Raw genomic sequence first — 26,980 nt, 5'->3', positions numbered from 1 at the left:
GTTCTATAGTGGTCATGGCCAAGCCCAGGCCTTACCAGTCCATGAGACTTTATTAGGTACTTCTGTGTGCCATGTACCAAGTTAAGAGCTAAGGATACAAAGACAAGAGTCTCTGTCCTCAAAGATGCCGGAGGAGAGACAATGTAGGGATAAAAGAAGAACCCTCGGAAACATCCATGGTTATTGGCCATGACACAGAGGAAGATCCTGAAATTGAGAAAGAGAAGTCAGATGGGCAGGAGGAGATCCAAGCCAGAGAAATATCACCAAAAACCCAGAGAAGAGAGAGAACCCAGAAGAAGGTGGCCAACAGTGTCAGATACTATGGCGAGATCAAGAATGAACAATGCTGAGAAAGACCATTAGATTTCACAATTAAGAGAATGTTGGTCACTGTAGAGAGAGCAGTTTCAGTGGAGGGATGAAAGGTTCAGAAAAGAGGGCTGGAATGCAAAAGGTCTAGAAGAGAGTGTTGATCACTTTGTCAAGAGTTTAGGTGAAAAGGGAAGGAGAAACATAGGACAATTAGCTATGAGAGAATGATAGGATCTAGTGAGGTTGGTTTTTTGCTTTGGTTTTCAAGAATAGGGGAAATCCAGGTATAATTTGTAGGCAGCAGAAAAGGACCCAGTAGAGAGGGAGAAATTTAAGACTAACGAGAGGGTGGGTATGACAATGGGGCACTTGGTTGAGGGAGATGGGATAGAATGGGATTAAAAGTGCGTGTGAATAAGTTGGCCTTATCAAGAAGGGTCACCTCTTCTTCAGGGACTGGAGAGAAGGCAGAGGTCCTTCAGTGATGATGCTGAGGGGTTTTAACATAAGAAGAAGGGGAGAAGAGGGACCTCGTGGCAAAAAGTCTTCCCCTGCAAAGTAGAGGAGATGAGAGAACATTTGCAACAACCACTGCGGTGAGGTGTAAAGAGTCAATTAGAGGGAAGGTAGGAGGATTGTATTGCTTCATTGAAGGCCCAGCGGAGATTAGAAACATGAGTGTGGAGTGGACTGATAAGCAATTTTCAGATGGCTGGCCTACTGGAGTGGAGATGGGGTCAGGTCTGATGTCAGCCACAACAACCCTGGGAGGCAGGTGTTACGATAATTCCCACTTTATAGATGGGGAAACTGAGGCAGCTACCGATTAAATGACTTGCCCAGGACAATATAGCTAGTATGTGTCTGAGGCTGGATTTGAACTCAGGTCTTTCATGACTCCAGGTCCAGTGCTCTACCCACTGTACCACCTAGCCTAGAATTATGAATGATGAGCTGGAAGGAACCTCAGACACCTGCATTGTCAGATGATTATCAGTGGTGAGACCTTGGGCAATTCACTTTACTTTCTTATGCCTCAATTTCCTCATACGTTAAATGAAAGGTAGTGATCCTCTGAGGTCCCTTCCAGCTCTTCATTCATGATTCAAGGCTATGAGGAAGACCTGAATTCAAATCCAGCCTCAGACACATACTAGCTATGTCATTTAAGCCCTAGCTGCCTCAGTCTCCCCATCTGTAAAATGGGAATTATAATACCTCCTGCCTCCCAGGGTTGTTGTGAAGACCAAATGAGATAATAAATGTAGGGTGCTTAGTACAGTACCTGACACATGGTGAGCACTATAGAAATGTTAGTATACACACACAAACACATACTCATGTATATATACACATACACATATATATTTGGGTGTGTATGTGTGTGTATATATATATATGTGTGTGTATTTATTTATTTTATATATATATATATATGTATGTATGTATGTATATATATATATATGGAAAGCCAGTTGTTAAACATTTACCAGCACACCTCTGACTAGGCTCACGATCTGTTTCACACACTTATTAGCTGTGTGACCCTGGAAAAGTCATTTAACTTTTTGGGACTTCAGGGTCCTCATCTGTAAAAGGAGGAGGTTGGGCTTGACGACGCTGAAGGTCCCTTGCTACTTGGAATTTATGGCCCTCTCTGGGGCAGGTAGGAGGCACAGTGGGATAGTGCTGGGTTTGGAGTCAGAAAGACTCCTCTTCCTGAGTTCAAATCTGGCTTTAGACACTTACTAGTTGTGTGACCCTGGGCAAGTCACTTCACCCCGTCTGCCTCAGTTTACTCATCTGTAAAATGGGCTGGAGAAGGAAATGACAAATCACTCCAGTGTCTTTGCCAAGAAAACCTCCAATGGGATCACGAAGAGTCAGATGTAACTGAAAAATGACAGAACAACAACAGGTGAGCTGAGCCTTGAAGGAAACCGGGAATTCACAAAGGTAGGAAATGAGGAGGGAGAACTTGCCAGACATTGAAGACAACCCCTGCAAAGGCCCCTGGGCTGTGCAGCTTAACCAGCCCTGCCTCCTCACTCAGTCAGGGACCCCTCCCCAGTACTCTCCTCTCACTGTCTTGGTCTCCCCTCCCCTGGCAGGCTGCTCAACTTCATCTCAGCTAAAGCAATGCTAATCAGGATGTTGAAGGAACTGGTGGAAAAAACTGAGATTATTCACCCCGAAAAAGAGAAATCTTAAGGATAGCATGGTAGCTGCCTTCAGGAATTTCAGGGACTATCGTGCTGAAGGAATACACTTAACCTGCTTGGCCCCATAGGAGCAGTGCATAGGAGTAACAGAGGCTGATTTTGAGAGGTCGAAGTGGGTAGAGTATTGGAGTTGGAGTCAGGAAGACACGAGTTCAAATCCTGACTCAAACCAGCAGCTTATGACTCCTGGGTGAGTCACTTAGCTTTTCTCTGCCTCATCTCCAAAGTGATAGCACCAACCCTATAGGGTTGTTGGCAGGATCAAGGAAGATAGCACATCCAGGCACTTTTCAAACTTCAAAGTGCTACATAAATGGCGGCTATCACTACGATCGTTATTCCTTCAAATAGTTTTGGACCAAGGATGTCATCTTTGCCTCTAGCAAATAACTAAACAAACATTAGCATATGAATGGAATGCCATGGCATCGGAGGGAACGATTAATATTAGGAATTTGGAAAACAAGTGCTCACGGGACAAGAACAATACTGACCATCCCTAAAATGGTGTAAATAAAAGCTGAATTCTTAGCAATTGCAACGACCAATGTGGGCTCTGGAGAAGAGAAGAGGAAACATGCTTTCCTGCTTCTGAGAGAGCACTGGGGGGCTATGGGTATGGGATGCTATATATGCTGTCACATGTGGTCACTTATTGCAAGAGAAGACAGGGTGGGGGTTTATTGGAACATGACTGTGATATAATAATAAAATGCATTAATGAAACCAGTTATTTAAAAAATAAAATGAATGATGCCTCCTCCTTGGGAACTCATGCCCTGATTAGTAGCTGAGTATTATGAAGGGAGACTGCCCTCCCACCTGTCTTGCTAAGCAAGTCTCCCAAGGTGCTTTGCTCAGAGTCAGGTAGCAGCCAGTTAGTTAGTTAACAAGCATGTCCCAGTTAGAACAAGGAGGCACAATTTCTTAAAGCTGTCTCCCCTGATAGTCAAGGGGACAGAATTTCCTCGTTCTCTGCTCAGGCTCAGAAGATGATAGTTATAAGTGCCATAGAAGAGGGAAAAAAATATTCCTTGGGTCTTTTCATCCATGCCTTTCCTGATCTGGCCTCTCTTCCTCCAGCCAAATGATGTATTCATTGTGTCCTAAATATGCCTCAAGGGGTGCATGGGTATTGATGACTAGCACCTCTGGTGTGAGGGCTTACTGAGTCCTTTTCACCCAATTCTCACACATGGCTCTAAGAAGCTATAGCATGCACAGTGGCTGACCTGGGAAACCATCTCAAGATGGGCTAAACCAAGTGAAGGGTAACCCCAAGCATGTGAAGACTTTTCCTAATGGAATGAGCAGATAACAACAATTCATTCCAGTGACCATGAAGGAGGCTGAAGCAGGCACTGTGCGGCTCTTAGAGCTTGGCCAGACATCAAAGAAGCCAAGGTCATTTACTGCATCCTGGGCCACTGCCAGTTGTCTTGACTTTTGTCCTGCCACTGGACCTCAATGACTCTGAAAGAGACCATGAGTCTGATGATCTTGGTGCAACTCTGCCACACTTAAATCCTATTCAAGAGCAAGTCAAGACATCACTTGTGATGTAGCTAGTCTTCTTCGAAAACAAAGAACCAACAACAACAAACACAATTAAGCACCTCTCCTATATGCCAATCAGTGTTTTAAGCAGAAATACAAGCAAAAAAACAGTTCCTAACCTCAAAGAGCTTATATTCTAATAGGGGAAAACAACACACAAAAGGGTGTGTGAAAGCACTTGGAGGAGGGGAGAAGGCATGGGGGCCTGATGGAGAAGTCCAGAGGAATGTCACCTGGTCGGAGATGAAGAGATATCTGGATTGGGTGCCGGTTCTGGAAGGAGTTATTCAATAAAAGTGAAGGGCTCTGGGGTACAGGGAACTTTTGAAGTGTGAGTTCCAGGGCTGAAGTGATCTAGGATGAAAAGGTCTCTGGGATGTGACAGAGAAATCTAGAGGAGTACAGCCTTGCAGGAAATGAAAAGATGACTGGCCAGTGGTAGCATAGGAAATAGGCAGAACAAGTTTAAAAGTCAGATTAAATGTTTAAACATTCTCTGACTGGCTGGGTGGCTGACACACAAAAGAGTTGAGATAGCCCCTGTGACTAGAAGCAGAAAGAACTGAGGAACCCTATAAAGAAGGGGGCCACACAGCAACTGCAATACAGTAAATAACCAGAAGGTGGAAGCAATGTACCTCACAGAAAATAGCTCAACAGAGACGTTAGAAAATGGTATATTAAACCAGCAGAGGGTATCCCTAGCAGTCTGTAGCTTCCTGCACAGGAGGCAGCTTATACCTGTTGACTTCTCCATATTAACAGATGACATTGGCAGCTCTTGGGGGAATTAAGTATCAGTGACAGAGACAGGGAGAGAATCCAATGGGGACACCAACCTAGGTGTCTGGGTGGCCCTGGCTAGATGTGTTCCCTAGCCACATGCTACTTTTCCCCACCCATTTCACTTTAACCACACATGTGCCCCCTACACATGCTTCTTTTACTGAGGCTAAGGTAATATGGAAGACAGTGTATAGCTACATACATGAAAAGGGGAGGGAGGTTCCCTTGTTGTATATCATTAGATGTATTTTGCTTTGAACAGTTATGAAGTGATGCTGAGCCAAAGACTGGAATCTATAGCAGTGTGGGGAGAAATGAATGGGTGGATGGAGGATAGGTCCACTTTAAGTGAAAAAGAGTCCAGAAAGGAAAGTCTGGGAATACTCACCCCTCCCCTCTACTCCCTGCAAAAAGACTCATTTACTTCATTATTTTGCTCAGGTTAGGCTCTGCCAATAGCACAGAAATTGATATAAAATAGAAGGGAAGTAAAGGAATGATAATAGTATCACCTCATATTTTTGTAACATTTTTAGATTTTCAAGACATTTTCATGTGTCTTTGTAATTTGATCCTGGGAAGAACCATATACAGTAAGTTCAATTTTATCCATTTAGAGGATGAGAAAACTGAGGCTAGGAAAGGTTGAATAATTTGGCCTATGATGTCACTGTCTCCTCCTAAGGAGGAGATACACACACACACATACTCATGAGGGTTATAGTTGTTTTTCAGTCATTTCGGTCATGTCTGACTCTTTGTGACCTCATTTGGGGTTTTCTTGGCAAAAATACTGGAGCGGTTTGCCATTTCCTTCTCTATCTCATTTTACAGATGAGCAAACTGAGGCAAACCAGGTTAAGTGACTTGCCCAGGGTCATACAACTAGTAAGTGTCTGAGGCCAGATTTGAACTCAGGGAGATGAGTGTTCCTGTTATAGTTCTAGAATGAAAGAGGCAGCTGACTTAAAAGACCATGTTGTTCATTTTTACAAATACAGAAACTGGGTCCCCAAAGGGGAAATGATTTATTGAAATTCACACAGTTACTGACAGAACTTCTTCCTTATGATTTCCTATGTTAAGCTCTTTCAGTGGTCAATGAAGTGAAAGCCAATGTGGTTGAAGTCCCTTTGAAGAGACTATGAAGGATCAGGACACTAAATCAGGATGTATCATGGTTGCCAGACACCACCAGTGAGTTCTACTGGCACCAATGAATGTGTTGCCAGATTCTGAGAATGATTAGAGAGAAACATCCCCAAATGCTGAATCTGTGAAGGCTAGAGGAGCAACCATGAGCATGAGATGACTCATAAATTTCACTGTTCCAACAGCTCTCAATGTATTAAAGGAAACCTGCTAGTCACCAGCTATGTGAACTTGGGAAAATCTCTTGACTTGCCTGGGCCTTAATTTCCTCATATGCAAAATATGGATTAAAATGCCAATCCTTACAGGTATATTTTAAGTATGAAAATGAGCTCATGTGTGTCAAAAGCCTCAAAAAGTAGAGAACCCTATGCAGAGATATGGGGCTCCAATTCAGGGTTTTCTATGTCTAAATAGAAGTCAGTATTATACTGGCTTCCCAAGTTTTGGGTCACAGTAACAGGTTGGTTTTTGTCTGAAGATGTGCCGATGAACCAGCCAGAGTAGGCAGCTGACTCGAGGGTAGCTGTGCTGCCAGTCCGATTCAGGTAAAAGACAAAGGGCTTCACTGCCTGAGGTGTTTTGTACAGGTCTGCTATGTTCTTCTCCTAAAGGACATAAAGAAAAAGCCTATTAGTAGGTCAGTGGATAGATTAGATAAGAAACTATGGACCTTATCAATCAATATGTTTACATTTGATTAGCATAAAGTGCTTGCAGAAGAACTCTCAATATGACAAAAACTGCTAGGAAAACTGGGAAAAGGTTTGGTGGAAACTAAATTTAGACCACCACCTTATCATAGTATACACAAAATGAATATGCAACCTAAAAATTGCAGATAATTTTTTTTAAAAAAAAACCCTGGGAGATAGCCAAATAAGTTACTTTTTACACCTATGGCTGAGGAAAATTCTTAGGGAAACATGGAATAGAGGCAACCATGCACAAAAAAATATAATTTTAATAACACAAAATTGAAAAGCTTTTGCACTAACAAAATCAGGTTTGAATATGTTCTAGCTCATCTATGTACTTCCTAAAATGTAGCACCATAAACTGAACATAGTACTTCAAATGCAGTGTGACTAGAGCACAGTTACATCAGAACTTCCACCTTATTCTTCTGGGAATTATGCTTCTCAAGGCAGCCTAAAGTATAATTTGGTTTTTGGCTTCCATTTCACTCTGTTAATTCATATTAATCTTACTATTGGGAACCTTCCTATTCAAGCATCCTTGGAAATATCTTAAGTTAAATTGATAAGTGGAGAAGGGGAGGAAGAAGGAGAATGCTTCTCTTACTCAGGTCTAGCGAAGAATATAGTCTCAGGGGGGAAAATAGTCCCCAACAGTCCAAGGACTTAGGTCATAGATTTCTATTACAAATAAAGCGGGACTACTTTAATTTAAAACTAAATACTTCTTTGGAAAAGTGAAACTACCTCCATCATGGCCTGTGACATATTTTTCACCCCTGAGAGTTTGAGGATTCAAACTCTTTTGCTTTGGCAGAGCTTATAACATAGAAGGTATGAGGTTGCTTCCCACCATCAAAAGGACAGAGCTGAGCAGGCCTGGATCCAAGAAAAAAAGGAAATGCCTTAGAGGTATGTGACCTGACTAGATTGGAAGTAGGTGAGGCTTCAAGACAAGTCTTCCGAGATCTTTCTAATAACCTTCCCCTCTCTTCCCTCCCAGACAGTCATAGCAATAATCTCTTGATTCTTTTTCTTCTTTCTTCTCTATCTGGTATCGAAGAGAGCAGAAGCTTCTTTCTTCTGCTCTCTGTGTCCTGCCTCCATCCTTTTCTGGAGGACAGCAATAAAGAGCATATTAGCTCCTTGCTTTCTCAATATCACTTAGCCAGTCAGCAAGCTTCTATTGAGCACCTACTCCGTGCCCAGCACTGTGCTCAGCCTTGGGATAAAAGGATGGAAGGTAGAGAACAGTCTCTTTTTTCCACATTTCCTCCCAGTTGGGAGCAGTTGGGAAATCCACATGGCCTTCTGCAAAGGCACGTATCCTCTTCTTATTTAAATAATTTTGTCATACTTTTAGGATTATTGTTAAAGATTCAGTTTTCATCCATTGAAGCCACTGGAAAGGATTCATATGTTTATATTGAAATAGGAATTTCCTCTGATGCAGAGAAATAGTCTTGATCAGTCTCAAATTTTACTAGATGTATTTTGGAGTTATTGTTGAACTAAGAATTTCATCGGTAGTTTATAGACTTCATGGTTCCCATTAAATACTTTTCTAATAAGTAACTAAAATTGTCTCTTTATTTTGTGGGCTGAGTTTTCCAGACAGTCTACTGGCCTGTGCCTAGATCCCAAGAGATTTGAGATGTTCCATAGCACTGCAGTTCCTTAAGCTTCCAGATCTTTTCTACAGGACGTGGATTTCCATCGTAGCACTGCCGTATCGTAGCCATATGACCACGGAAAAGTCACTTAGCTTCCCTTGGGCTCAGATTCCTCACCTATAAAATGAAGGTGATGTGCCAGCTGACCACTAAGGTGCCTTCCAGCCCTAATTTATAATACTGTGACCCTGTGTTATATTCATCCATGTCTCTACAATTTTGAACTTGTCAAATTGTTTTTTTTCCCCACCGGTAAACAAATTTGTTAATCCCTACTAAATTTCATCATATTAGATTTTGTCCACTGTTCTGTCCTGTCAAGGCAAGTTTCTTTAAAAGTATTCTGTAACAAAACAGATCCAAAAAATTTTAAATTATATGAGACTTCTATATTGACTTTTCCCTCTAAGTTTTACTCTATCCATTTTCAACAACTCACCACCAGCTGCAATGTGGGCTGTTCTCCACTCATTGCACAACACAGACAGAAGCCCGATGCCTTTATGCCTATGTAAATAGGCTGCCCCTTGTCTTTAGGAAGGGAGTCATCTCTACATGGTAATACCTCCAGAATCACTGGAAATACAATAGGAGAAAAGGGTGTCAAATGGCCAGGTCAATCGTACAGATGGGAGTACAATTACAATAGCAATAAGTCATTTGTAGAAAAGTAGATGGAGAGGGGAGCATGAAGGACTTCTTAGGGTGCCCTCCATCCCTGGGTCAGTGGCTCGCAGATATAGCCTGGCTCTCTGTGTATCTCCTTCAGGGAAGTTCTAGAAAGCGGTCTCAAAATCTTAGGCACTTCTGTCCTTGTCCCTATTTTTGCTCTCTACACAATCTTTGAGGTTAGGTCCCTACCATGCATCATTTACCCCTTGAACAAACATTTTTCAAGCCCATTCTACATACCGGGTATTGTACTAAGCACTGGGGATACAGGCTCTGCCTTAGTGTAGCTTATATTCTATTTAGGAGCAGATAGAACATAGGACTTGGAGATGGGAAAATCTGATTCTGAGCCCTGCTTCTGACATATACTGGTTATGTGGCCCTGAAAATATAATTGAGCCTCTCACAGTTCTAGGCAATTTTCTAAGATAACAAATTAACCAGGCTTCTGACCAAGCCTGGGGCATTTTGCATGCTGCAGCTTATGCAGAGGGAGATGTGATTTCCTATTGGCAGAGAAGGCCAAGCATAGTGCCACCTAGCTGCTGAAGGACTTAGAAAGTTGGTGCCAGCATCTGAGAGGAGAGAGGTAGTCTAGACTGAGACTTCAAGAGAGAGAAGCAGCAGACATGTAAGGGAAGCCAGTTCTTCAACATGTTCCTGATCTTTATCTTGCCTCCCTGGAAGCTGCTACAATGGATTTCCTTGGCTGAGAATAGACACTGTCATAGTTTGAGCTAAGATGTTTATCTTGGTCCCCACCAAAAATATAATTCATTATGGCATATTTTCTGATATATTCTAATTGATGCAAACTCTCCAATTCCTACTTTTTTGTTTTTCTTGGATAAAAGGGGTTTACTCGTGATCTATTATAGTTGAGGTAGCCAGGTGGTGCCGTGGATACAGGGCTGGGCCTGGAGTCAGGAAGACCTGGACTCAAATCCAGCTTGAGAAACTTGCTAGCTGTATGACCTTGGGCAAGTCTCAACTTCCTCCTCTGTAAGATGGGGATAATAATACCACCTACCTCCCAGGGATATTGTGAAGATAATATGAGATAATAATTGTAAAATGCTTAGCACAGTGCCTGGCACTTAGAAGGTGCTTATGTTAGCTATTATTATGATGGTCTTTTGTGTAACTAGTATTTCGTTAGAAGAAGCCAAGTTGGAGAGTGAAAGCCAAGAGCTGTACTCCCTTAAGGCTGACCAAGGAAGCAGTTTTCCTTTTGAACATAGACTTATACTACATGAGATTAGAGATATTTGAAGGGAGAGAGGGATAGTTAGAAATGGGAGAAAAGAGTGCAGAGCCTCTGTGGCAACCCTGGAGCATGTCTCTTCATCCCAGTAGATGCCTTACCCCTCACCTCCTCTGAGCCAGCATACAGACACACTTGGCTCTCCCCCTCCACACAGAGGAAGGTCAGGCCTCAGATCATATCTACCCTTGCCCCTCATGAACCACATCTATACATTTAAACAACCCACGCAGACATGCTTATCTTACATGTAAGTACCACCAACTCTACAATGCATAATTTGCAGAGAAGGTATGGACCTGCTTTGTTAGATGGAACTTTCTTGTCCAGGAGTTCCTTATACCAATGAAATAGGAGGTCCAGCTTCTATTTCTACCCTACACACAAAAAAGAATATTCAAGACAGATCCAAAGTAATTACTGGGGAGAAGGCATTAGTGATTGGGTTGTGCAGAATAGATAGTCTATGGGAAATGTCATTTCAGATAGTTTAGAAAAGAAGCTAAGGATTCTATGAGGCTGAAGTTAGTGGAGAAGGCATCCCAGGAAATGGGAACAACCCTGTAAAATCTTGGAGATGGGAATGGAATGCCAGATACAGGGAAAAGAAACTAGCCAATATTACTTGCACATGAAGTCCATCAAGTCAGTAAGCTAAGAAATATTTATTTTATTAAGTGCCTACTATTTTCTAGGCATTGTGCTAAGGGGTAGGGTTACAAAGGAAATTATAAAATAGTCTCTGATATCCAGGAGCTCATAATATAATGGGGGAGATAATATTAAAAAATAACTATGTACATAGGAGAAAAGTACATAATAAGCCTAGAAAAGTGGGCAAGAACCAAATTGTGAATGGCTTTAAAAACCAAACAAAAGAGTTCTTATTTGATCCTAAAGAAAAGAGAGAAATATCTGAATTGGAAAAAAAGAGAGTTATGGAAGAGAAGCTTGGAAAGAGAATTAACAGCAAATTCAAACCCAAGAAACAGATTGTCCCAAACTTAGATTAGAACATATAGAAGTTAATAACTCCAAGAGAAAAAAAGAAATACTAAATCAAAGTCAAAAGGCTCACAAAATAAGAAAATGTAAAGTATCTCATGGCAAAAATAACTGACCCAGAAAACAGATCAAGGAGAGATCATTTAACAGTCATTGGGGGAGAGGGTTCTGGGAAGATGGTGGAATAGGTCAGAAAAGCTCTCAAGATTTTCCCCCACAAAAGAGTTAAAATAGCACCTTAGGGCGAACAAAGTGTGGGTGGAGACAAAGGAAAATAGAGGCACAACCAGGATCTTCCTCTGACAGTTTGAGAAGATCTGAAGAAAAACCCCCAGGACCAGGTTTGGTCCCTGAGAGGAGTAAACACCTCCAGGCTAGGTTCTGTTTCAACAACAAGTGGCAAGCCACTTAAACAACTAGCAGCAAGCCCCAGGGGTAGTTGGTTCGAGAGGCTACCTCAGCCCTAGCCACTGCAACTTTTCACCCCAGGATAGTGAGGGGAGTCATGCATTTGAGCCCAGGAAGATTGCAGGAACTTCTGCTGACGAGGAGCGCCAGACCCAGCTGTGCTCCAAAGAGCAGTGTGGGTGAGAAGGAACCAGCACATGCCCAGCAGGTGCATAAGCAATGGAGCAGAAAGCCCCTGGCTGTGGGCACTTACAGGAAGTTGGAGGTTTGGCTTTGGTTCCAGGCTGGAGGAGAGAACTTAAGATTTGGGGCAAGAGGCACCATTTCCCATAACCCAGGGCTAGAGATATTACAAAAATCAAGTCATTACCACACACACACATGCACACGCACACACGCACACACACACACACACACACACACACACACACACACACACACACACACAAAATGCACAGGCAAAGAAGAAAGAATCTGACCTATTACAGGAGTAGAGATGACCAGGGTTCATCTTCAGAGGAGGACACTGAAGTAAAGAAACCCCCAAAGAGCAATGTCAAATGGTCACTTGCCCAAAAAGAATTTATAGAAGATCTTTAAAAAGACTTTAAAAGTCAAATGACAGAGATGGAGGAAAAACTAAAATAAAAATAAAAATAATCCAAGAAAAACAAGAAAGTTATGAAAGGAAGGTCAACCAATTAGAAAAGGAGATCCAGAATCTCAAGGAGGAAAATGACACCTTGAAAATTAGAATTGGGCAAAGTGAAGCCAGTGAAATTATAAGAGATCAAGAAATAATTAAACAAAACATGAATAATGAAAAAATAGAAGAGACAGTAAAACATTTAATAAGAAAAACAACAGATTTGGAGAACAGATCAAGAAGAGAAAATATAAAAATAATTGGAGTAACTGAAAGTTATGATCAAAAAAAGAATCGTGATATAATAATAGAAGAAATAATTAAATAAAATTGTCCTGGAGCATTAGAACAAGGCAGGGAAGTAGAAATAGAGAAAATCCATCGAATACCACTTAAAAGAGATCCTATGAGAAAAACTCATAGGAATATCATAGTCAAATTCTGAAACCCCCAGCTCAAGGACAAAATATTAAAAGCATCAAGATTAAAACAATTTCCATATGATGGTGCCATCATATAGAGCATATATAGCAGCAGAGACATGAAAGGACCACAGGTCTTGAAACACAATATATCAAAGAGCAAAAGAACTGGGACTTTGGCCAAAAATATCATACCCTTAAAATTTCAGTATTATTTTGAATGAAAAAATGGACATTTTACAAACCCTCAGACTTTTGAGACTTTGTTAAAAAGAATCCCCAAGTTAATAGAATATTCAATGTACAAGAACCAAGAGAAAAGCCTTTGGGGGAAGGGGGAAGGGAAAAAGAACGAAGTTTAAAAGTGCACAGCAGAGAGCAAAAGAAAACACAAGGAAGCAAAGAAAAGATGGACAATTCTCAACACAAGGCGTATTATTTATCATACAGGATTTCTTGAAATGAAAATTTATTGTTATATGTTTTTAATCCTTTCCTATGTTCTTCTATGCACATGGCATGCTTTTTTCTTTCTTACTTTATATTTAAGTTTCAATATTTAAGTTTATGATATGTTTTTGTTTCTTTTTTCTGTTTCGTATTTGTGTTCTGGTAAAAACTGTAAAAAAAAAACCCAATCATTGGACTTCAACTGTTCTGGAGAATAAAATGGAACTATGCCCAAAGAGCCATAAAACTGTGCATACCCTTTGACCTAGCAATACCACTACTAGGTCTGTATCCCAAAGAGATCAAAGAAAAGGGAAAAGGCTCAAATGTACAAAAATATTTATAGCAGCTCTTTTTGTGGGGGCAAAAAATTAGGTGCTGAGGAGATAACTATCAATTGTGGAATGGCTGAACAAGTGGTGTATTATTGTGATGGAATACTATTGTACTATAAGAAATGATGAGCAGAATAGTTTCAGAAAAACATGGTGAAATGTATATAAACTGATGCAAAGTGAAGTGAGCAGAACCAGGAGAACATTGTACACAGTAACAGCAATATAGTAATGGTGATCAAGTGTGAAAGACTTAGCTACTCTGATGAAGACAATGATCCAAGACAATTCCAAAGGACTCATGATGAATAATGCCATCCATCTCCAGAGAGAGAACTGATGAACTCTGTGTGCAAACTGAAGTGTATGTTTGTCCCACTTTCTTTATGTTTCTTGCTTTTTGTTGTTTTTTTTTTTGGTTTTTGAAACATGGCTAATACGTAAATGTGTTTTGCATGAAAAAAATTAAGGTGCTAACCCTAAAAAATACAGACTTTCTGAAATCTATGACTGAGAGAGAAAGAGAGAGAGAGAGAGAGAGAGAGAGAGAGAGAGAGAGAGAGAGAGATACTCTGTTTCAATAAATCATGAAAGAAAATTGCTCTATCTCTTTTTTAATTTTTTTAAAAACATTTTTATTTAGAGTTTTGAGTTCCAAACTCTATCTCTCCTTCGCTCCTCTCCTCCCTCCCTGAGACTGTAAGAAATCAGATATAGATTATACATGTGAAATTATGTAAAATATTTCCGTATTAGTCATTTTATGCAAGAAGACACAAATAAAAGAAAAAAAGAAAAAGTGAAAAATAGTATGTTTCAGCCTGTATTCAATCAATATCAGTTTCTTCTCTGTAATCAGATTAGTATGCTTCATTAGTCCTTTGGGATTGTCTTGGGTCATCGTATTGCTGAGAATAGTTAAGTTATTAACAATCTTTCATCGAACAATATTGTTGTTACTGTGTACAACATTCTCCTGGTTCTGTTCACTTCCCAAAGCATCAGTTCATGTAAGTCTTTCCAGGTTTTTCTGAAAGCATCCTGCTTATCATTTCTTATAGGACAATAGTATTTTTTTTACAATCATATACCACAGCTTGTTCAGCCATTCCCCCAATTTATGGGCATCGCTTCAATTTCCAATTCTTAGCCACCACAAAAATAGCTGCTATAAATATTTTTGTACAAATAGGTCCTTTTCCCTTTTGCTCTTTCTCTTAGAGCTAGAGAATAAAGTAAAAATAAAAATAATCCATCAGTCCCTACCTGAAAGAAACCTTAAAGTGAATGTGCTAGGATTCCTAGTATTCCTAGGAATGTCATGGCCAAAATCCAGAGCTTCCAGGGCAAAGAAAAAATATGAAAAGCAGCAAGAAAGAAAGAATTCAAGTACCAAGGAGCCACAGCCAGGATCACACAAGATTTAGCAGCTATCACTATAAAGGAACAGAACATGGAATACAATATTCCAAAAAGCAAAAGATACAGCCCTTAAATTTATCCAGCAAAATGGAATATAATCCTAAAGATGAAAAAGATTAGACCTTTAATGAAATAAAGGAGTGCCAAGGATTCTTAATGAAAGACCAGACCTTTGCAGGAACTTTGAAATTCATAGGAGGAAACACAAAATGGTGAATGTAAACAAGCAATTGGAAAAGCCTTTTTAAAGGATGACATGTTTGCATTCTAACATGAAGGGGAAAGGTAATACAAGTATCCCCTCGAAACTGTGATGTCAATAGGAAGAAATAAATAGAAGGTACAAATAAAAGGCTATGCAAACAAGGAAAGGATGAAGGGAGTAGGTGTCACTTAAACTTCATTTTGACCAGATACAAAGTAAAGTGAACAGAATTAGGAGAACAATTTACACTACAACAACAATAGAATAAAAGCAAGCAATTTTCAAAGACTTAAGAATTCTTATCAACAAAAGAATCAACCCCTATGCCAGGTGACCTAAGATGTGGAATGCTGCCCACTTCTTGACAGAGAGAAGATGCACTAGAAATACAGAGCGAGATGTATTTTGGGATGTGGCCAGTGTGGGAATATGTTTTGCTTGACTATGCATATTTGTTGCAGGGTTTTCTTCTTTTTTCCAGAGTAGGGGGTGGGGAGGAAAAGAAAGCAGATCCTTATTAATTGATAAAAATGAAGTTCAATTTGAGAAAAGACAAGAGGTAGTCATTGGGACTTTCTGAGCAAAAGAGTGACATCATCAGACCTGTGCATAAGGAATAATACTTTGGCAGTTGTATATAGATTGGAGAGAGGAGAGACTTGAGTCCGGGAGTCCAATTAGGACAGGAGTTCTCAACCTGATGTCCATAAACAGAATTTAGGGAGTCCATGAACTTGTATGAAAAGAAATAATAATTTATATTTTATTGAACCTTAACTGAAATTTAGCATTTTATTCAATTATTTAAAATAACTTTTTCTGATAAGAGGTCCATAGGCTTAATGATAGTGCTAAAGGCATCCATTACACAAAAATGGCTAAGAATTCATGAATTAGAAGATTACTAGAATATTCTAAGAGGTGGTGAGAGCCTGAACAAGGGTAGTAGCTGTGGGCTTAAAGAGAAAGGGGTAGAATACAGAAATGTTGTGGAGATGGAATCAATAAGATGTGGCAATTGAATGTGGAATGATGGGTATTGAGGGTTCTTTTAGATTATAAACTCAGGTGACTAGAAAGATAGAGATTTCCTCAACAGAAATAGGGAAGTTGGGAAGAGTAGGTGGTAGAATTCTCCAATGCCTAAGCCTCCTGACTCCCAAAGCTTTATACTTAGTCACATTGGACAATAATTATATTGCATCACAAAGGCATTACAGCAGGTCTCTGGCAAGTCCATGGCAGATTTCAGTGAGGTCTCTCTGGGCAACCAGAGAGAGACTGAGTATCTAACACTCACCAAGCAGCTATGAATGGCCTCAAAATGGAGGACTAGTTCAGTGGGAAAGCACTGGACCAGAAGGAAGGAGATCTGAGTACTAGTCCTGGCCTTGCCCTGCTAGATATAAGCTTGAGCAGTTACATCGCTGCTTTTGGGCCTCTGTCTTCCCATGCGTGAAAAGAGAGGAGGGCGGGTGACAATTCATGTTTTATTTACCTCACTAAATTCTTGTAAAACTTACACGAGGTCATGGGAGCATACTTCTCAAACATTACTATGCTATGCAAATGGAAGGATGTTAGAACCACTGGCCACAAGATCTAGAACCTGAGGTCTAGAGAAATGGCCTCTGAGGAAGCATCCCAGGGGAAAAGATTGCATTGGACAGTGAGCTCAGGACCTGCTGCTGGGGCCACTCCTAAACTTTGCTTTCCCTTGTTCCCCTTCTCCATCTTCACCTTCTACACTCTCCCTCTTCCTCTCTTTTTCCTCTGGAAACCTAGGTACTGTCTTAGAGGTTGTTGCTTCAGCTCAACCCATTCTCTCATCCTCTATATCTATCCATCTCTTGCTCCTCATTTCTGTCTCCATTGAAAAAGCACACTGGCTACAAAAAAAGGGCCAACCCACCTTTCCTTCCCATTTTCATTGATACAAGTGGGACTTTCCCCACCTCTGTTAAGCACAATAAATTACATATTACTGGAAATGAGACTGACAATGTTTCCATCTGAAGGAAGCACTGCCTCATAAAAAGAGAATAGGACACAGTTTTTGACTCACCTGGGTTTACATATTCTTCATAGGGAGTTGCTATAAGTGTCCTATCCAGAAGGGTCCAGACCTGTTGATGGATGTCACGGATTTTCCCAAGAGGAGGATGTTCTGTGGATTGTGACTCATGACGATTCCACAGAAAATTTCCCCAGATTCCTCCCCTGATGCCACTTGGGTTGGGGGAAGCTGGAATAGAAGGTGAGGATACTGAGGAATCTTTCTAGAATTGATGAATTCCCCCAGTACTCCCAAGTCCATAGACAGGATGGTGTGATGATCTCTCATCTCTTCCAGACCAAGGCCTAGGGAAGGACAGAGGGGGAAATGCACTACTTGGCCCATTCTGGCCCCTATTTACCTGGATGTTTTCCTATAAATTCCTCAGGTAGAGCTCCCTCTGAAACTCTTTTCTACAGTCCCCTTATAGAGTTGGTCAACAGAGGCCAGGGAGGGGAGAATTCCTATGTTAGTCACATAACAATGGCTCCAAAAGCCTCATTTAGCATCCACCTAGGCCTGTTGTGGAAGTTTGAACAGAACGTGGTTGCTAGGTGCTTAGAATCAAACAGAACAAGCCAAAAATCTTCCATATAGCCCTTGGAATAGAGATTATGTCTTTGCTCATTCCCCCTTCCCTTTAGCCTTCTCTTCTCCAGGCTAAACACCTTCTACTGATCTCTGTAGGATAGTGAATCAAGTCTTTTCATTATCTTGGTTGTCTCGATTTAGACATTTTCCAGCTTATCAATGAACTACATATATCCAGCAGCTCTTTCTTCTGACAGGCTCCATTCAGGGTCTATTGTGAACTTTGGGGTTGCTCATTCACTTATTTTAAAGAGAATCCTATCAAACCCCAGAGATGATTTGTAAGGTATCTCTGCAGAGGAAAAGTTCATGAGGTCCCTGGTGGTTTCCCTACCTGAAGGCACATCATTCGTTTCCATGGCTAAGTGGATCCCTGTGGTACCTGTAGAGGTAAAAGAGGCAATGGTCTATAGAACTGAACTTAAATGAGTACCCAGGGACGCCCCCAGACAACCTCATCCTTGCTTCTGAGTGATGAGTACTGAGGACAGTAAGAATGGGAGGTGTGTACCTTATTCCAGAACATCCTAGAACCCAGTATAGTTCCACCAAAGCTCTGCCTTTTTCCATTATCCTTTAGAACAGTTGGCAAACAACAGCTCAAGAATAAATGCTCATCAGAGAGCCCTCCAATATTGTGATTTGTTCCCTGAAAAGCACATTCTATGTGTCTGTGCCTGGGGATCTCAAAGTTGAGACAATGTCACCTTCATTAACTAGCCTCTCCCTGCTCCCCACCTCAAGTTTAGAGAACTCCAAAAGTCTTCAAGTATCTTAGCTTGTCCTTATACTGCATGCAGGAAGTGAGGAAGAGAGTACCCTCCTCTCCCTCCACAATGGGACCAATGAATGGAAAATCTAGGTCATATTCAAACCCTGCACAGAGGTAGGTCAAGCTCCACACTGATGACTAAAGTCAGAGGAGCAGCAGAGAGAGAAAGATCCCGAAACAGACACTTCCATTCACAGGTTGAACCTGAGAAGAGGGTACCTGAACTAACCACCAATTCTTATGTTCCTGAGGACTTGAGCTGTGCTTCCTTCAGGTCCTGGAGGCCCAGATAGGTTCTTCTGCGATTTCCCACCTTATATCCATACAAGCCAAGTGGATAACACTGTGTCTCTGTCGCTCTACACAGTGATACCAAAGGGAGAGCTATTTCCTGGTGTCATGGAATCCTGCAGAACAAGAATCCTTTGTAAAGAGAATTCTTGTTGGGCTAGTGCCTGGGCCAGTTGGCCCCTTCCAACTCTCAGTATGTATTCTGTGGTTCTTTGGGGCCTGGGCTCCCAAGGGGAGTTGGGGAGGATGTGAGCAACAAGGAAATGAAAGCAACTCAGTGTCCTGAAAGAAGTCATTGTGGTTTTGTTCGTGTTTTCCTGGTGTTTTTTTTTTCTGGGGTTGGACTGGATTCAGGTTGAATAGGGATCGAAAGTCCTCCAAAAAGAAACAAGACAGAAACCCCAAAATTGAATATTGTATAATTTTAATGACCAAATTTGTCCACAGAGAAGACATCAAAAATATATTTTCTTCCCTTCTTTGCAGGGGGTGAGAGAATATGGGTATAAAATATTACTGCTATACTTGTGTCATCTATGTCAACCAAGTATGAGAATGTATGTCATATATACATACAGCATGTACATGCATATATAGTTGGTTTATTGCTTTTAAAAAAACTTTTATTTCTTTTTTAGTCTTTATACTTTTTATTTATATTATTTATATTTTATTCTTTATTGCATTCAATGAGTGTGGAAGAGAAACAAGTGTACTAGGAAGTGAAGGTGATATAAAGACAAATTACCCTTTTAATACACAGAAGAATTGTGTTAGGCATCAAAGGGAAGCTCATTAGAAGATGGTTTGTAGACTCCACTTTTCTCTTTTTAAAAAAAATGGGAACATTTGCCTTTCTCCCAACCTGTATTACCTCTATTACTGTTTAAGATCTTTCGAAGACTAGTGACAGAGGCCCAGCAATAAAAAGCCCAATCTTTTCCTTGTCCCAGCATGTCCTGCAATGAGATCTGGTGATTAGAAATCATCAAACACAGCTAGATATGTTTCTACCATCTCCTTCCTTACTGTGAATTTCAACTTCATATTATTCATTCTTTTTCTCTCCTTTCCAGAACAAAGATCATCCTCCTTGACAAAGAAGAAATAAACAAAGTAGGAGTTGAGTAGTTCTGCCTTCTCTTCACTAATCATTATCATCATCCCCTCTGTAGTACTCCATAACTTTCTCTGATTTTTCTTCTTCTCCCAATTTAGTTTTAAAAGTCTTTTTAAAAAAAATCTTTTCTCTTATCTTTTTTCGGATTTCTGTGCTCCTGACACTATTTTTATTGCCGTGCTTTGGTATTCATCCTCACATACCTGATATCATTTCCATTTTCTAAATAGTTTGAAAATCAAAGTTAAAAAAAAGAAAAGTAGAGACAAAGTATTTTAAGAACACACAAATACAAGAAGAAGCAAGGTCAGAAGGAGACAGAAAAAGCAGGAAAGTTTTGTTACCATCATACTAAATTTAATGTACATTTTAAAATACTAATAGAAGTAACAGAAGTTCACAGTTTCATCTACAACTGTCTTTTTCTGTTCTTTTTATACATTAAAATGTTCATTTTATGTTTAAGTTAATTTAAAAAAAATTAAATTAAACCTTAAAGAGAAAAGTCAATAGAATCTAAGAAAAAACAGGTCAGATGGCAATTTTGTCCTACCATTTTAAATTTAACATTTAAACTTAAAAACAAACTGTGAATAACTAAAGATTATGATTTCTTATATAATTTTTGGTTATTTTGCATGTTGAAATATTCATGGTTTTAGTGGTTATTACATTCACAACAATTTTTTTCAAAATTCAAATTTTTTTTCATAATCACTCCCAATTTAAAGTAACTTTAGAAAGTAAATATTATACGTTTCTAGCTTTGACTCAGTTGAGGATCTCCTTTTTTTCAATTGAGAAAATTTTAAAAACCTCTCTAGTATCTTTATAAAATTTGAAAATCAAGGAAATCTAAATTGAAAAATGTATTCTGTGGGCATCCAGAAATTCTCTTTATATAGCATTTCCCCTTTCCCTTATCACTGAAATTGTTTCTATTTGAATCTTCAGGACTTTATTTTTGAGAGCTTCCCGTCATTCTTGGATAACCTTCACCATGAGCACCTTGTCTCCTCTGTACCATTCAAATGTACTGGCTTCAAACTAGTTGTTGTTCTTATAAATAGCTTGGAGAGATATGAACTAGGCACACAATTAGATGGATTGTATGGCTAGAACTCAAGAACCGTCTTTAGTGGTTTCATCTCAATTTGGAAAGAGTTATATGATGAACTGGCCCAAGAATTTGTTTAACATTCTCTTATTTAATATCTTTATCCTTGACGAGTGAAGGCACAGTTTCTTACTTATCAGATTTAAAGAAGGACAAAAGTAGGGGTGAAAGCTTAGCTAACACATCAGATGATGGAGTCAGGATCCAAAAAAGATCTTAACAAGCTACTGACTCTAATAAGATAATAGTTAATGGGAATTAGATGTTCAGAAATACAAGATGGGGAAGAAATGGTTCAGTAGACATTTACCTGAAAATGGTTTAGTGGTTTTAGTGGATGTCAAGATTGTGATATGGCAGTCAAAAGAGGTAATGTAACATTAAAAAAGGCATGGTCTCCAAGACTAGGGAAGCGATAGTCTGGTTGTGCTCTTCCCTCAAGACTGTGCTCTGACGTCAAAACTACAAGCAACAATCATGTGATTATTCTTGCAAATTTGATCCTGATTTAAGAAAAAAAAAATCCTTAAAATAGAGCTATTCCAAAGTAGAATGGCCTTTCTTTAGAAGTAGGACATTTCCCCTAATGAGAAGTCTTCAAGGGAAAGCCTAAATACTTACTTTTCCTGGTACGTGGTAAAGATAAATTCTTATTCAAGTACAGTTTGGTTTTCATAATTTCTTATGTTCCTTCTGATGTTATGACAGCAAATGGCAGATTCCTGACAATCCCTGAAGCAAGAAAAAGTCATGCCTGGCTTTTCCTCAGTGAAATAGTCCAAAAGATCTGGCAATTATATTCCTCTTAATGATGAAACATTTATTCTATAGCCTGACACTATTTCTAGACTCATCATAGATAATTTCTATGTTACTTCCTACATATATTCTTTTTTTATACTTTCAGGTCTTATCTGGTACAGATAAGATCCTCAGTCCAAGGCAACTGGTTATAATTTGGTGTGAGAAGTTATAATTCTGTTACCTGGTTGACTTCTATTTTCATAATCTAATTTACTTGTTTATAACATAATGGCAAGAGTATGCCCTTATTTAAAATACCACACTAAAGAATTATGCATTATCTTCATGAGAATATGCTATAATATTTGCTCAGGGCACGGTTTCTTAGGTTGAAGAATTAACCCAAGGCTTAGCCAACTTTTCTTTTTGTGGCCATGAGGAAGATCCCATTCAATGCCAGGTCCAATAACCATAAAGAAACTTCTTCTCAAACTATACAGGGTTAACTATTTTTATCCTCTTTGGGAGAAAAAATTCAACCAAGGATAGTAAACAAGATAAATGAAGGTTTAACAAGTGAGGAGGTTAATGGAGGTATATAAAGTAGAAAAAGTAATGGAGGTACACAGAGTGGAATCACTGAGGCTCAGCAGATATGTGGGGGAGGGTGTGGGATATTTGGAGAAAAAAGAAAAATATTAACAGATAATTGATTACAGCAAATTTATACATTATTCTACTTGGAGGCAACCAAGTTTCCCATGGGAAAATATCTGCCCATAGTTCTTTGGATGAGCAAAAGCTAAACTACCCACAAATCTTTGCAATAATTACAAACTTTAGAAGCAGAACAACCCAAGAGTAAGCCTGGGATCTGTGATTCCATACCACTTTGTTATGTTAAAGAAATCAGATTGATAACTTTTATTGACTCATGCTACTATTTACTGGTTTAAAAAATATGTAGAGGGAGCCTCCTACATCATATCACCTTAGGCAGTGGGTTCCAAATCTGAAGAGCAAGAGAATCCCTGTTTGTGATGGAAACTAGGGAGAACTATCACAGTGTCTAGAATAGGAGTGGGGAACCTTCAGTCTCAAGGCCACATGTGGCCTTCTAGGTCCTTGGGTCCAGCCTTTTGACTGAGTCCAAGTTTTACAGAACAAATCCTTTTATTAAGGTGATCTGTTCTGTGAAGTTTAGATTCAGTCAAACGGCTTGAGGACCTTTGACTGAGGACACTTGAAGACACATGTGGCCTCAAGACCACAGGTTCCTCACCTCTGGTCTAGAGTAATACCTTAAGGAGAATTATGAAAGATGTTGTATCTGCCAGCCATCCAATTGAACAACTACCACACCATCATTTTTTTTCTCATTATGTTCCAAAATCTGGGGACCGTAGGTAGTTATGGGCAATAAATATATATGTGTGTGTGTGTGTGTGTGTGTGTGTGTGTGTGTGTTGCAAATAAAGACCCTTGACCAACTGAGTGGTGAGTGTAGACTCTTCCTTAGGTCAAAGCTAAATTCAAATGTAAGCATTAATTGTGGAAGTCTTTTCCGAGGAGTTTAGCTGAGCAGGGAGGAAAGATAAAGGATAGTAGCTGGTAGGCATGACAGGATCTACTGAGGCTTTTTTCTAAGGATGAAAGAGATGTGGGTCTGTGTGTAGGCATCAAGGAATAAACAAGTAGATAAAGGGAAATACAAGATTAGAAAATGAATATGACTGTGGAGGCGATTTGCTGGAGAGGATGAGAGAGAACAAGATAAAGGTTACATGAAGAGAGATTGGTCTGGGCAAGGAAAAGGAATGCTTCATCTAAGAATACAGGGAAGCTGGCAATAGTAAGAGTTGTAAGAGGCATACAGGTGGAACAGTGGAGAATACTGGACTTGGAACCAGGAAGATCTGAATTTGAATTGTGCCTCCTATAAGTTATTAGCTACGTGACCCTGGACAAAGCATCTAACCACTCTCCAAGCCAATTTTCTATTCTACAAAGTGAAGGGGTTAGACTGGATGACTTATATGGTCCCTTTAAGCTCTGATTCTCTGATTCTTTAAAATACACATGGAGAGCACACAATTAAGGAATACATGTGACTAGGGGCCCACACCAGAAATCTGTGCATCCAGGGTACCTGCATTGAGGGCTTACGTGTCAGGAACCAATGTTGTACACGCTTTCTGATATTCTCTTTGTGTCATCATATTGTCTCTGGTGGGTATCTTATCCCTGCTCTCCCATGTGTCATCACTTCTGGCTTTGGTGTTCCAAACTGCTCTCTGCTACCATCTGCTGAGCTTTGATTCTTGAAAGCCATCTACTGCTCACTGTTCCTATCTACTGAAGTGACATTATTAGGAAGCCTCTCCCTAATAAGATGAAGCTGAAAGCCAATAAATGTGTGAGGATATATGTGTATGCGTGCAGATATGTGTCCATTTATCCCCTGAATTACATACTATAGAAATCAGGCACAAAGGAGAAAAAGAATAGTAGCTGAGATAATTAGAAATTCATAGGAAACAAAATCCAGGAGAAGAGCCAGTAGGAAAATTCATGATCTCAAATATCTATATACAAATGACCAAAGTTTAGGCAACAAACAGGAGGACTTGGGCTTTGCTTTTCTTTGTATCCCTAGTATTTAGCAGAGTGTCTAGCACAAATTCACCTTCAATAAATGCTTCTTGACTGGACAACTGACTGACTTGTTTCTGTATCATTCTTCTTTGCCAGCCTTGTGATCTGTTTCCCAAATTCCTTATCTATTTCATTTTCCTGTTTAGGTGATCTAGAGTAAAAATATAGCTTTTTATTTAACTCACTTCAATTCAGCAGTTATTAATACCTATGTATGGGAAGGTGTTAGAGATACCAAGGCATAAATGAGTGCTTGTTGACTTACAGTGACTGAGTAAAGGCCCCAACACATGAAAGAAAATTAGACTTCATAGGTAGTTGAGACTTGGTGGGAAGAAACCCATGACCATACCATGTTGCTATGTAGGTATACAATGGTCAAGAGGCAATGAGTAAGTAAAGTGAGTACTGTAGATTAAGAAGGCATACTCATGCAAGGAAATCCAAGAACCAGAAGGAACAAGCAGGAGTATTTGGTTAAAGGGAGAAATAAGAAGTGACTTTTGTAGACCACATGGACAGAAATACAAAATAGATTAAGAGTTTGAGAAACAGATCACAAGCCTGGTGAAGAGGAATCGTATAGTAGTCAGCCACTGAGAAGGTCAACAAGCCATTTAAGGCAATTGGTGCCACTGTAGCATAGCTCACAAGAGATTAGAGCTGTATACACACACATACACATGTGTGTATATATATATATATGTGTTATAAATATGTATATGTGTATATAAGTATGCCTATTTATACACATATGTATATATACACAAATATGTATATATATTTATACACATATATACACACATTATATATAGTGTTATAAATATGTATGTATATCTGTATTTAAATATATGCATATATTTATATACATATATGTACATATACAAATATATGTATGTAACTATACACAAATATGTGTATATGTTTAGACACATATGTATGTATCTATGTGTATGTTATAAATATGTGTATTTATATAAATATATGTATATATTTATACACAAATGTGTATATATTTATATGTATGTATCTATGTGTATATCTATATATCATTGTATGTATCTATGTGTATGTTATAAATATGTATATATGTGTATATAAATATATGTATATATACACAAATATGTGTATACACACATCTGGGAATCATCTTTATGGAAATGATAACTGAACCCAAAGGGAGCTGATGAGATCACCAAGAGAAATAACACAGAGAAAAGGGAATAGGCTTCAAGACAGAGTCTTGGGGAACACCTTGAGTTAGTAGGTGTGACTTGGATGAAGATACAGCAAAAGAGATTGTGAAGGTATGCTTCAAATAAGTAAAGAACTAGGAGAGAGGAATGCCATGAAAACATAAAGAGAAGGGAGTGTCCAGGAGGAGAGAATGATCAACAATATAAAAGGCAGCAGAATTATCATGATAGATGAGGACAAAGAAAAGGCCACTGGGGATAGAGGATAGAGATAAGGTAGTAAAAATTAAGAAAAAAACAAAAGAGAATCATTAAGGCATATATTTTTTTGATGTAGAGAAAAGAACAAAGGGAAGGCCAGTCTGCAGAACAGTCAAGCAAGACAGTTTTGAAAGTTACAGGTTGAAGCTATTATATATTTAAAAAGAAAAACCGATGGCACATAATAGAAATCTGTAGTTTTATTTGCATTTTCTGTTCTACTATGCATGTATAAATGTCCATTTCATTTGTTGTTAAGTTCAGAATAAAAACAAATTTTTCAAAAAGAATAAAATTCTGAAGACACAAAAAGAAATAATTCTATTGAAGAAGAAAAATGAGGTTTGTCTAAATAGACCAATATGGTTGCACAGAAAACTTGCCAACCAATTTAGATATATATAAAAAAGAAATTATACAGGAGATGGATGCAAGGGCAGGAACTAGAGGTGAATTTGTGTCATAGTTCTATAAAAATGATGTCAGGAATGCTAAGGCACAGAATGAGCCAAGGGAAGTAAAGAACAAAAGGGGGGCCATCAAAAAAGGGATTGAATCTTTTTTCTTGGAGCAGATGGGATGATAATAATTGGCCATAGAGAGAAGGCAGAACTATTCAATATCTATTTTGCTTTTATTGACTCAGAAAAGAATATATTTACACTGAATCAGTAGAACGAAAATGAGTAACAAAGAATTGACCTAAATGGATGATATTCTCACATCCTGAAAAAATCAGTGGGTGCGATTGATAAGCCACTGTCAACAATGTTTGAAAGATAGGAGTGAAACAGGAAAACAGGAGTGGTACCACAAGAAGGAGAAGATCAGCGTCCCAATTAAAAAAAAAGGAGAGAATAGAGTTTGTGATCTACAGGTCAGTGCCCTAGACTTGGATTCCTGGGGAAATTCTAGAACATATCACTAAAAGGATAGTAAACATCC

The 26,980-nt window shown here is 39.2% G+C and overlaps 1 protein-coding gene across 1 annotated transcript; it reads right to left on the bottom strand.

Moving 5' to 3' along the window:
• Positions 1–5,878: 5,878 nt before the first annotated feature.
• Positions 5,879–19,014, bottom strand: LOC118841230 (interleukin-36 alpha-like). Its single transcript, XM_036748617.1, has 5 exons — positions 18,871–19,014; positions 18,214–18,261; positions 17,298–17,477; positions 8,843–8,979; positions 5,879–6,640 (listed from the first exon to the last, which is right to left on the bottom strand). The coding sequence occupies exons 2-5, from the start codon at positions 18,236–18,238 to the stop codon at positions 6,401–6,403; spliced, it is 582 nt and encodes a 193-aa protein (XP_036604512.1). The 5' UTR covers positions 18,239–18,261; positions 18,871–19,014; the 3' UTR covers positions 5,879–6,400.
• Positions 19,015–26,980: the final 7,966 nt, after the last annotated feature.

This window comes from Trichosurus vulpecula, chromosome 3 (assembly GCF_011100635.1).
Source record: "Trichosurus vulpecula isolate mTriVul1 chromosome 3, mTriVul1.pri, whole genome shotgun sequence".
Lineage (NCBI taxonomy): Eukaryota > Metazoa > Chordata > Mammalia > Diprotodontia > Phalangeridae > Trichosurus > Trichosurus vulpecula.
The sequence above is the reverse complement of the archived record's forward strand: the minus strand, read 5'-3'. Positions and strand labels throughout refer to the sequence as shown.